The sequence below is a fragment of the Carcharodon carcharias genome, chromosome 8, assembly GCF_017639515.1.
Source record: "Carcharodon carcharias isolate sCarCar2 chromosome 8, sCarCar2.pri, whole genome shotgun sequence".
Taxonomy (NCBI): domain Eukaryota; kingdom Metazoa; phylum Chordata; class Chondrichthyes; order Lamniformes; family Lamnidae; genus Carcharodon; species Carcharodon carcharias.
In genome coordinates this window covers 141,152,362-141,165,490 of record NC_054474.1, presented here as the reverse complement: position 1 = coordinate 141,165,490, position 13,129 = coordinate 141,152,362, and the positions used below count along the sequence as shown (strand labels likewise).

General features: G+C 42.4%; 1 protein-coding gene across 2 annotated transcripts in view; it reads left to right on the top strand.

Moving 5' to 3' along the window:
* Window positions 1-13,129, top strand: part of akna (AT-hook transcription factor) — a 209,241-nt gene that overhangs the window by 191,000 nt on the left and 5,112 nt on the right. Inside the window, exons 19-23 of one of the 2 annotated variants that reach the window (XM_041193982.1) lie at window positions 3,609-3,743; window positions 4,744-4,845; window positions 5,395-5,514; window positions 9,049-9,187; window positions 10,901-11,075. In XM_041193982.1, coding sequence (XP_041049916.1) covers window positions 3,609-3,743; window positions 4,744-4,845; window positions 5,395-5,514; window positions 9,049-9,187; window positions 10,901-11,075 — 671 coding nt within the window. Of the gene's footprint in view, window positions 1-3,608; window positions 3,744-4,743; window positions 4,846-5,380; window positions 5,515-9,048; window positions 9,188-10,900; window positions 11,076-13,129 lie in introns of those variants that run through there. The other variant, XM_041193983.1, reaches the window with a different exon arrangement.

Genomic DNA, 13,129 nt, shown 5'->3' with positions numbered 1-13,129 from the left:
AGTGCTGGGTGTTTTCAGTTGGAATGAATTATCGTATTACACACCAACATTCACACTCCACTGAACTACCAGTAATGACACTGAGGAGTTCCCTGCAAAGCATTGCCAATCTTCTGTTCACTCTGGAGATGGACATTGACGAGAGATTATGCTTGTAGATGGTCCCCTGACAGAACAGACAACATCTTACCCACTATGCTGAAGGCTACAGAATATTGCATTTTATCATAATAATAAAGTTCACATAACACCCTGTAATAATGTGTTGTGCTTCATTGTTAGGAAAATGAATCACCAAATAGGATCTTCAACTTTCCAAATAACATTTAGTTAACATTTGCTTGTTGGCTCACACAACGGATCCCATCCCCCCTTCCTTGCTGAATATCCCATCAAGTTAAATTCAATTCCAATTTTGTTTGAACTGTAATGTCGGGTCAGTCATAAAAGATGGGGAGTTCTTTGAACAAAATCGCAGCCAGCATGAGAAATTAGTAATGATGCTCAAACTGTCAGTAAGAGTGTGCAAAAGTATTTGAAAGTACTTTATTTTTTGTTGCAAAATCAGCCAAATACTTTTCAAGCAAATATAATGGGCTGAATGTTTACCTCCTGTCTCTCTGCTCTATGTGATGTGTAAAAAGTGAAGAGAAGGCTGGGAGAGCTTTGAAAACTGTAGAGACTCCTTGAGGGCACTTGACAGCCAAAGGCTGGTGCAGGAAGGAAATAAGGAAAGCTGCTTTAGAGATTCAGGAAGAAGGCAAAAATATAGGAAGACAATATGCAGTCTACCAACCAAGTCTTTGTCATTAGTGAGAACCAACTTTAAAAAGGTCGATGAACATTAGACTTCCCTTGGCTAATCTTGAGTTCACTCAACTTGCCTACAGCTAGTGTGTATTGAGAAATGGTGGGCAATAGTCAATTTAACAATATGTCAATATTGTCTACTTTGTTTCTGTATTTCTTCTTCGTATATGAAAGAAAAACACTCAGAAAATAGAGGGAAATGTATACGTATGAAGGTAAATGTGGTGCTACTCTGCTCCCCATGTGGTAACTTAAGACAGATCAGAGAATCAGATGCAAAGGCCAGTGTGTCTGATTCAGAGCAGTCCTCATTTACTGGTATTAAAACTAATTCAACCTTCTTCTGCCATTCAATTTGACCATGGCTGATCTGTATCTCAGATCCATTTACCTGCCTTTGATCCAGGCCTGTGACTATGAGAAATTGGAAATAAATAATTTCTTTGTATTCTGTTCTGACGATTTGGTGAGGGGAGATCCCAAGGCCTCCCACTCAAAACAATCTCAAAGATACTTGGAACTGCCCTTCAAAGATTCATTGTCTTTACAGCAACCCTCGAATAAAAGTACCACTTTCCCGCTGATCACCTTTTGAGAGATATTGCAACAATTTACCATGACAGTGTTTGGTGCCACAAGTGTACACCTATGGCCTAGTCAAAACATAAAGCCTGATTTCATTGTGAGTTATACCTCTACTGGCATAACAACATATTTGACAGGAAGCTATTTCTGAGGTACAAGTTTATAGATAGGGCTGTTTATGTTGATCTTTGAAGCTTTAAAAGTCTCAGTCCTTTGATCACCCTGTGGCATTGTCTCTCTAGTTTCCTAGCCTTCACAATGCTACTGCAATCTAAGAAAAACAAGTGAATGAAAAAAGCAGTTTAGTCCCCCCAAACTCAATTCTTCCACTAATCACGTCCAAGCCACCTTGTTAGGGACTCAAAACCACCAAAGGAGAAATTCTACAGAAGTCATCCCTAATCCCCTAAGGTAATCAGCAAAATTTCACAAACCTTTTCACTGGCCTCCGCAGACAATGCCTCCCTGTCCCCCGTCCTAACAGCACAGGAACTACGGTACCCTTTGGATCATTTACCTTCGTCTCTAAAATCAGACCTAATTTTATGAAGGTTATTCAGCTTCTACCTTATTATGAAGGGGTTTGATAAGGTAGACTAAAGAAGATGTTTCCACTTGTGATGGAGGCCAAAACTGGGAGCCATTAATACAAGATAATCACTAATAAATCCAACATGAAATTCAGGAGAAAATGTTTACCCAGAGAGTGGTTAGAATACGGAACTCACTATCATGGGGAGTATTTGAGGCAAGCATTGATGCAATTAAAGGGAAAGTAGATAAGCACATGAGGCAGAAAGGAGTAGAAGGAATATGTTGGTAGGGTTAGATGAGGTAAGATGGAAGGAGGCTGGTGAGGTATAAATACTAGCATGAAGCAGTTGGAATGAATGGCCTCTTTTTATGTTGTATATTCTATGTAATTCTGTATAATCCAAGGTAGGACCTTTCTAGTTACCCATGTAGTTATCTGTTAAAAAAAACTTCTACAGCAGTTAAGTATGTACAAAAAGCACTTATTGCAACCTCATACAAACATTGCTAGTCAATGCAGTCTATCGACATGACACTGCTCACCTCAGCAGGCTGCACTGTATAAACTGCGGAAAACCACAATCTCAGATAAATATTCCTGTTCCATACACTGGGCACTCTAAATTCCTTGCAGCCTTACTTGGTTAGAGGAGGTGCTTGTTGCTGTATCACTGCGTGTCCCCCAGCTTTACACTATTTTGCAGACTTTAGACACTACCTCTTAACAACAACAGAGAGACAAAGGAACAAAAAATACAAACTAAAATAATTAGATCGTAGAGGAAGAGACAAAACTTCACAACAGGTTAGATCTTGTAGATAGCTATGAGCAAAACAATAAAAAAGTAATAAGAAACCTTTTGGGTTACTGAATTTTTTAACATTAGATTCATTAAGCAAGCTGTTTTTGTTATTATTCATTTACGGGATGTGGGCACCGCTGGCTAGGACAGCATTTATTGCTCATCCCTAATTGTTATGTGAATTCTGTTTGATGTTTCATTTGTTGAACATGTTTTCCTTGCAATATTAACAATTAGTTCTTTGCAAATTACTTCATATTAAAATGTTGCCTTTCTCATATTCTTGCACGTTGGAATTAACCTGTGGAATTCTGTTGTACAAACACTTCATATGTTGTCTGAAATTTCTCTTCAGTGGAGTCATTAAATTGCCAAAAATAACTGAGGACTAAGAAAAAGCAGAGAGAGAGAGATATTTCTGACAATTATGTTCAGCATTTGTACACCAGTGTCCCATAGAATAATATCAGCACTGTACCTCCAACAGTCTACCCTAGGGTACTATATGAATGATTGATGCCATCAGTGAACCCCAACCATGTGTCAATACCAATGTTTACCATTAATTATCATGCCCACATTATCTGTCATTTACCCACAAGCCCATTTATTCCTAGTTCTCTGTATCTGTCTCCTAGTATGAGGCTATGGAGAGAGATCATTAGGCTTATGGACTGAACACCATGAGATTTATGAATGCTGCACTACTACAGAAATAACTGTTGCAATTAACTCCCAAATCACAAAAGATAATCAAAGAGCATTCATCACCTAGGACAGGATAAGATTAACAGAGAGGACAGAAGTAAAAAGGAAATGCCAAACATTGAAAATATTTTGCCTACACTGACATTACAATAATTATGATTCTTTCAGGTACTGAGTCAGATGTATCTTCATTCATCGCACAATCTCTAGCTCCTGGTATTTCAGTTAGTCAGAGAAGCAAGAGATCGCCTTCTCACGAGGGACAAAAACACAGGCCTGTTAAAACCAAAGGGCCATACACAGGTAAAAGGGACATGAATTTTCTTATAGACCAAAGAATGAAACTTTGTTAATTACCATTGAGTAATGCTTCTCTGATCTCCTAGCTCTTACACCATGGTATAATGCTTCACTTGAGGCCAGATGCATTCCTACTTCCTACCCTCCTCTGATTAGATTGTTGAGGATCACTTGGATTCTTAGCCTTACTCTCCCACTAGAATATCAGGATACAGAGGCACTTTTATTCCCCTGATCCGTTTAGATACCCAGGAATTGGATGTACGGACATCATCCTGCTTGAACACCATCAAATTGCCAGGGTAAAAAAGCCTGGGAACCTTGTCGCATACACATGGCTGATTAGTGGATCTCAAAGTAAATGATTGCTCAAGGCACTGTGGAGGCGATATTAATTCATCCACCTTAATGGGAAGAGGACAGACGAGCAGTTCAAGTTTCCATTTGCTACTCCATTCTTGCCAATCTGTTTTAGCACCACTGGTTTTGTCAGGTCTCGGGCTCAGGCGTAAATGCTCGTCCAGCACTTTTGATATCAAGAGGCTCCGATTGCACTGTAACTGAGACTAGACCAGGTTGAACCAGACCTGCAACTGGCAGGAAAGATAAGTGGGTGGGTGTAAAACTCTCCTTTGCGGAGCTAGGAGGAGTGAATGTGTTCCCCTGGGCCCCATGAGGAAAGTCGCAACCTCCTGTGCACTAGGTTCCACCCCCACTCGCCTCTCTCCTCTGAGATTCACAAGGAAAATCGTGGTCCCCTTTGCATTGGACCCGTCCCTCGCTCCCCTTTCCTTTCATGAGACCATGTGATTTTCTGTTCTGATTGATCCAACATTGATTGAAGTTTTAGAAAAACACCGCACTACCCTGTGCTCAAAGGCACTAGATAATTGGTGGGTGGGCATCCTTGAAGGAAGAAGAACTGCAACAACCAAAATGCAAGCAAGTACATGTTACCTTATTTTTGCCTAAGAGATGGTTATTGGTGGTAATTGTCTTCTAGGCACCGATTATAGTTTATTTGTACCACCAACCTCCACAGAGGGACCTGCAGCTGGAGCGCTGTCCTGCCCTTACTGCAGAGGAACACGAGCACAGGTGGCTGGTGAGTCTAATTTTCAAGCCTCTTTTTAATTTTCAGTGGCAAGGCTTCCCCAGATTAAATTACAAGCGTTGAATGAGTGTGCCTCGAGAGTGAAACCAACCAAGGAGCCATGTGTGATAGGAAGCTTCATGTTACTATTTTGTAGGCATCTACCAGTTTTTTAAAAAATGTACTAACTGGCAGAAAAAAGAACTACGATCCGCCCCAGCAGCTTGCTCACTTCCTGCTCCTCCAGTATCTCTCAAAACTTGGGCATCAGGATGTAATGAGATTAAGAAGCAATATTAAAATTTATCCCAAGTAATCCACTTTATCACTACCAACTAAAATCTTTAAGTTATCTAGTTTTAATTATGGTCATTCTGGTCCAGTTATTGTCATAAAATTTTGCTATTTCATTCCTATTAAAGTGAAGATTTGACATCTCTGAGGTAAAATGGGCTCATGTCAAAGGATTTAATTTATTATTTAGCATTTTAGTAGTATTACTTTTACTAGGGATGACAAGGCTGTTTGTGACCTTTTCCTTGACCAGTATTGTTTCTTTAGCAAATGCCCCATCAAGGAATGCTCCTGTCTCCACCAGTAGTCCCAGGGGGAATTCCTGTCCTGTATGTAAAGGATCTGGAACGTGCAATGACCAAAAACCAGAAGTGAAGACAGAACATGGTAAGTAGATTGAAAGTAATAACAAACATAGTTAACAGGGCATTGTTTAAATTCAGGTTTGGATTATAGAATAACTAATGGCACTGCATGGGTCGAATATTTTTGTATTCATAACCTTCTGAAGTCACAACCAATACAATCTCCATTGGGGAAATGAATTTTTACATTCATTCATGGGCTATGGGCGTCGCTGGCTGGGCCAGCATTTATTACCCAGCCCTAATCGCCATTGAGAAGGTAGTGGTGAGCTGCTTTTTTTGAACCGTCGCATTTTAGCTTCAATACATTTTAGACCTAATAAACACTTGATTTGCTTTCTTCAGTTTTGATCCCCTCACAGGATGTGTTATACATCAGAGGAATTTAGTTCCAGTGACAGGGACTGCGACCCCCCCCACAAGCCCCAAACGGTTCAGGAACCAGTGGGAGCCTCGCATTGCTTCTGTCCAGGAAGCCCGAAGCTATTTAAGTGCAATTCGGTACATAATTGGCAAGCGTCAGACCTTCCACATGACCCCTGGAGACCAGAAACCCCACCCCTGAGAGCTGCTGGTCAATCAGAGGCCAGCAGCTCTCCAGCACTGGCAGTGTCACGGGGAACGGTGGTTGCTGCTGGTAACGCACTGAGGCCCTCACCAGGGATCGATGCTGGATCCCTGGAGACCAGTAAGTGGGGGTGGCAAGCAGGGGTCGCCGACGAGATGAGGGAAAGGGGCAATTGGACACAAGGGTAAGAAGGTGACTTTCAGTGGCTCCCCCCCCACTTGCCCAATGCCGGATCCCTCGATCAAACACCAAGTGTCTGACAATGAGGGACCACCCTCATGAGGCCACAGGCAAACGCAGCTTGGTTTTCCAGATGGCCTTTGAGAGACATGGGAGACACATGCGTGTCCCATTAAATCCCTGAGCCACCATTAAATCCCAGTGGGCTCAGGAATAATTGCCTATGTGGCTCATTAAAGAGTCTAATTGACATCCCACCAACAGAGGGATTCCTGTGTTGGGCCCTTTCCAAGCCCAACTAACTTGGCATCAATTCTGCCCTCACTCCTGAAGTCAATCCTGCTCTCGCCCCGGCGTCAATCATGCTCTCGCCCCGGCGTCAATCCTGCTCTCACCCGTGGAGTCAATCCTGCTCTTGCCCCTGGAGTCAATCCTGCCCTCACTCCATTTGTTTTCCTAATCATAAGCAAGTATTGCTGCCCGATTCTCCCAGCCCACCTGCCATCAAGCCTGTTCGGGCAGGCCCCACTAAATTCAGCCCATTGACTCTGATAGGGTCTAAAAGAGAGCTACTAGATTGTTGTCTAAAAACAGTTAATTACCACGGTAGACTTGTTTGATTGTCTTTGGAGGTTGGAGAGGAATTTCCCAGGTTCTTTTCCCCCTCGAATTAGTTTAGTTTTTCCTCTGAATGTTTGTGTTTCCCAAGAGTTTATATGACTGCGCAGAGTGTTACGGGGGCAGGGCTGTGGTATTAAGTTCAACCATGATGCTATGGGACAGGTTTAATAGAGCAGTTGGTCTTTTTGTATGTTTCCAAAAATGCCTGACACTTAAAAACCACACAGCATGATAGGCAAGATTTGACTTTGGCTCTGGTGTGAATAGAGACACATTCAGTCTATCCATTGCAATATTTTGGGAGCAAGACAGGCAAGTTCTTGTCACTAAATGGATCTTCCAGTTTAGCATCTCTCAAATTGAACTCAAACAACTAATTCTGGAAAGTATATATCTAAAACAGGACGCATACAGAGGAAAGCATTTGTGGTTTGGATAATCAGCAGGCCTCAATTTCCTGTCACAGGTTAATCCTACATTTAATTTCTGCAAAAGGATGAAGCAGCACTAGACAGTAAAGCCACATCACTTAATCTCTTCACTGCTCTCTCAGTATTCACGATAAAGCTTAACTCAAGACTTGTGTTGTGATGGGCAGCCATCTGTCACAGGCCAAGATCAGAACTGGAGTGCACAATGATGTATAACTTGAATTTTAGTGATAGGCTGTCTGTGAGTTGGCAGCCTGCTTTGCATTATTACACAAAGTTAGGGCCTACCCTAGTAAGTCTGTTGCCTGATTGCTTTTTAAGAATCGTTATTATAGATGATGCTCATAATGGAAAATCTTCTGGTCTCAAGGGCCAAAGCTCCATAAAATCATCATTCTAGATATAAGATTCCATTATAATCCATCCACTGGCAGGATGAGGTTTCATGTGGGGATTTTAAAAGTTTAATAAAGTTTTAGTGTAATTTATGAACATGTCCCATCTCATGTGACATTGTCACATGAGAGGGACATGTTAAGGATTTTTTTTTTTTTCAATTTTTAATGTTTTTAAAACTGACAGTAAGCAGCACTTAGCCTCAGGGAGATGTGCACTCTTTCGTGTGCATGCACAAAAGAGCGCACTCTCGCTTTTGGGGAATCCCCCACCTGCACAGGAAGCACATAGCGCTTCCCAGCAGACATCACGCTGGGCGGGCCTTAATTGGCCAGCCCGTGTAAAATGGTGGCGGGGCCCACTTCTCTGGTGGGGATCGGTTCCCTGCTCGCCGGAGATTGGGTCGGGCCTGCCCACCCGACAGGCAGAAAATTCTGCCCTTTGCGTTTGAGCCAGTGACAGTTGCACATTGGCTATGACACCAAAGGAATCCTCACTTAGCCCACAATGATTCCTTGAATCACTAAATAAGTTGCGAATTCCCTCGTTAGGTCATTTCAGTCAGAATCATTTAACAGAATGGACTCAAATTTTCTGGAGCTGAATAATTTGCATGGGCAACAGGAAAGTGTGAAGTTCTTGGGACTTAACAGTAATGTATTCAACCTGAAGCAGTCAGAGGGCTGTTAAAACAATGGATTCCTTTATTTCCTTCTAGACTCCCTCTGCTGGTACACGTGTGTAGCCTTAAGTGGACAAGATGCACAAAGAAATTTTCAATACACTACAGAGAGCTGCAGATTTATAGAAACCTAATTTATTAATATATGGTGAAAAACTCAGGGAAGCCAGCCTTTATGCCTACTCTTTTCAAGCGCTAGTTTTTTATGCAGTTGATGTGGGAAGAGGATATAGATGAAAGTTTTCAAGTCTAAATGGACACCATCAACTAAAACATTGTCTGGTCCTCCTGAGGGCACACAATACCACACATGTAAGGGGATGGGGCCCAGCTGCAAATATCGCCTCGCCTCCCAGGCTCCCAAGACATCTAAGACCGGCACCACAACCACCATCAACAGAAGCAACTGGTAACACTGCTGGCATGGAGATATCTCCGGAACACCTTCAAGCAGAAAAGAATGCCAGGAGACCAAAACAGTAACTTGGCAATTAGACCATCAACCAACATGACTCGGTTCATGGTTATACTTTCAAATGGTGCTTGAAAACGGGATGTGCCATAACATTTGAAATTTACTCATAACCTATGTACTGAGTTTGGTTAAATGGCCTTTAACATGTGGTGTCCATTAGCGATCAAATGTTTTACTCAGTTCACTTCCTTTTTTATTGGCAGCTACTAAAGAGGAGCTACCCAAAAACTCAGGACGAAGCCGTAAAGCCAGGAAGCAGCGCAGTGTGCGTATCGCTGAACCTCCCCCTGTGCTCAGCTGTGTTCCACCGCCTCACTATGTGCCTTATTCTCCACAAGTGTAGTGAGTACATATTACAAAAAAAAAACCCTTCATTTTCCTGGGTCTGAGTGAGACTGTCATGTCATAGAATTAGAATTGAGAATCTAAAAAGCTATTTTAGGGTTAGGATCATTTTTTGTTTATTTTTATTTTTATTTTATCTGTTAACGTGCAACCAGATCAAACATCTGTTTATCTGTCATAATTTCCATGGTTTTCCTTCTCTGCATCCTGCCCCTTCCCATCCCAGGAATGAAATCCGGCTGTCACTTGACTTCTCGGTCTCATGAAGATAACGATGGGGTGGTGGAACTTAGAAATCTGCTTGATTTCCCCACCCCCCACCATCCCCAGAGATCATTAAGAGAGGCAGGGAACCCTGGGGCAGCAACAGAGGGTCTGCTGAAGACTCTTTTTTAAGGGAGAGGTGCAGTAGTTGGCCACATCACTCTCCTCAGGTCCCAATAACAGGTCATTTGTTTAGGCCTCACTTGAGTCTGTGGCCTTAGAATCAGAGAATTTTTACAGTGCAGAAGGAGGCCATTTGTCCCAACAAGTCCGCAAGGGCTCTGTGAAAAAGCATTCTACCTAGTCCCACTCACCTTGTAACCTTTCACATTCTTTCATTTCAGATAGCAATCCAATTTCTTTTTGAATACCTCAATCGGATCTGCCTCTACCACCCTCTCAGGAAATTCGTTCCAAACTCTAACCACCCTCTGGATGAAAGATTTTTTCCTCACATCACCTATATTCCTTTTGCCAATTATTTTGAATCTCTGCCCTTTCGTTTTTGATGCTCCCTTGAGTGTGAACAGTTTCTCACTATTTACCCTGTCCATACCCTTCAGGATCTTGAATACGTCTATCAAGTCTCCTCTCTGCCTTCTTTTCTACAAGGAAAAGAGTGCCAATCTGTCCAATCTATCCTTTTCATCCCTGGAATCATTCTTGTGAATCTCCTCTGTACTCTCTCCAATGCCTTCACATTCTTTCTCAAGAATGGTGCCCAGAACCGGACACAGTACTCTGAATGAGGCTTAACTAGGGTCTTATAGAAGTTCAACATGACGTCCTTACTCTTGTACTCAATGCCTCTATTAATAAAGCCCAAGATACTATTTACTTTATTAACTGTTTTCTCAACATGCCCTGCCACCTTCAATAACTTATGTACATATTCGCTGAGGTCCCTTCATTCCTGTACCTCCTTTAGAGTTTCTCCCTTTATTTTATACTACCTCTCCACATTCTTCCTGCCAAAATGAATCACCTCACACTTCTCTGCATTGATCTTCACCGACCACGTGTCTGCCCAAGTGGCAGCTGAAGTTCAATGTCTGCCCATGTGGCCTTGAGTGAAATTTTCCTGTAGATATGTGAGGTTCCTCTTGCTCCCTTTGTTCTGGGCTTCTCCTTTGCCAGTGCTACAACTGATACCCTGCTGCAGCACCCTCACATTTTGAAGCCTTGCAGTGATGGGTTTCCTCTGCTTGTAGGCTGGTGCTGCACTGTTAATCACCCTCAATCCTGGAAAATGGGTGGCGGATCTTGCACCGACTTGCCCCCCCATCCCCACCCCACCTGTAGAACTTGCCCCAGAGGAAAGCCCAAGCCAACTCTCTAACTGAATGCATAAGACGTTAAAAACCCATTTGTGATGATGCTAGTTATTTTAGTACATTTGAATACATTTACTGGGTTTTTGATGGGTTATGTTAATTATTTTGTTAGTTATTCTGCACCAGCCAGCACCTTCACATCGCCAACGGAGTCACACTTCTACTATTCATCTGGATATAAGGTTTCAGAATCAGCCACAAAGGCTGCACGTAAGAGTTCGAAAAGCCATCGTCAGAGACTATCGACAACAGATGATATTCCCTACTTTAAAGGTGAAGCTTTCGCGGTAAGAAGATTGTATGCACTCCATGGTTCTGCAATGTTTCTCATATTATGACATTAATTGAAGCTAATCGTTAATGTTGGAAAATTCAGTTGCTCAAGTGGATAACTTTCCACTGGCTTCCTAGGCCTGTATTTGTTTTTATATTTAATTGAAATCAAAGAGTGAAAAGCAGAATGTAGTGGGTAAAATGTACAGCAAAAGGGTAAACTCAATGATCCAGACTCTTTCACAAATGTGATTGGACTACAGTTGCCAGCTTTGGTTGGAGGCATTCCTAAAGGTTTGATCCCATGATATTCTGACCATGTGACATCTGATCATATACCTGCTGCAAATATTATTGCATTTATCTTAAATCACTCAGGGTCCTTGTCACTGTATATATTTGCTCGTGTTTTTGTGTCAGCAGCAGTTATGTGACCATCTCCAAGAACCAGGAGGATTTCCACATCCGGGCAAAGAGGTGAAATGGAGATCGAGGAAGAGGGGAAATGGAGGACTCCATTCTCTAGTTTACCTCTCCTCCATCCCCTACTCTGCCAGAGCCCAAAGTGGCCCCATTCCCCACTCCCAAAACCCATTCAGCAGTCTATCTCTCTTCCCCCATCCTGAATTAGAACCTGGCCCTAATTTCAGAGACCGCTTCCACATCCCCACCGCTCCTCTCCCATTGCTGACTCTCCAGCTCCCTCCCAGCTGCAGTCCATGTGGTCACAGCTCTCTGTGGTGATGATCAAGTGATGTCACTAAGTTGAAGACTTTTCTAACAGCGGCTGGTGATGTCACAGGGAGAGCAGTAAATCATCGATCATCCGAACTACTAAAAGCAATGGTTGGGGGATGAATCCCTTAGCCCAAAAATGCCTGATCATTGTGGGAGCATTGGAAAAACTAATCTAGAGAGGAAGGCAGGTTTTGTTTCATACATAGACCTGGATTATAAATGCTACAGGTGTGCCAGCTGGGTGGTAGAATGGGTTGTTGAGCTAAAGTAACATTGGCACAATGAGTATATTCTAATCTCAGTCTGGTCAGCCAAAGGAAGAAAGGGACTGAGAGGGAAAACTTTTGTGGGTCGAATTTAATGCCCTCCCCCGAGGCCGTTTTGGAGGCGAGGGGTCATTTAATCAGATGGGATGGTGCCTGGTTCAGATCCGGCTGCCTTCACATCTCTGGCCCGATTAAGCCTGAGACAGGAACGATTGCGGACGGCCTTCCCATGCTGCCAATTGACGCTGCCAATTGACGCCCTTAAGTGGGCAGTTAATGCTTCGAATGATTATACTCCACTGCACCAATGAGACATTTTTCATTTTTCACACCAGCCATGCAGTAACCTCTCAGATTGAGATTTTTTTCTGTACATGAATTAGTGAAAAACTAGGTAAAGTGTAGTGCTGTTGGCCTTTGTCACTAGGAACGGCATTAAGACTTCCCAAAGCTCCCATTCTAGATAGCAGCCAGAGGAACATTCATCCCATTCAGCTGGATGAGGTTCAAATCCAGTTCCTACAGGTGATGGATCTGTGTTTCAAGGAGACAGTCATTCTGTTAATGCTGGCCCTAGTACAGCACTGACATATAGCTGAAATCTATTAGAAATCTTCAGATGTCCTGAATTAAGAACCTCATATTTTTCACAACATATTGCAAATGAACTAAAAAATAATGATAATGATTTGTCACAAGCTGAATGTATCACATGTACAGTAACAGCAGCTGTATTTTTGTAATTTACAGTGATAATAGCTGGAATAACTATACAATTAGGTGACTGATTTATTAGGTGATGTTGAAAATGTCTTAGACTTTATTTCAAGCAACAACTTTGTTTATAATAGAGCCTGTTGGCTCACAGATTGCTGCCTAGCTCTCTCAGTCGCTGGGAAGTATAGTATATATGTATAGTGATTGCTGATCTTGTGTACTGAATGACTGCAGGTGCAGAGCCAATACCTGGGTCTGTGGTTCACCCAAGCAATTTATTTTGCTACTTAGACCATTGAAAATAGAAGCCCAGATTCAAATGGGAGAATTTGTTGGTACTCACCCAT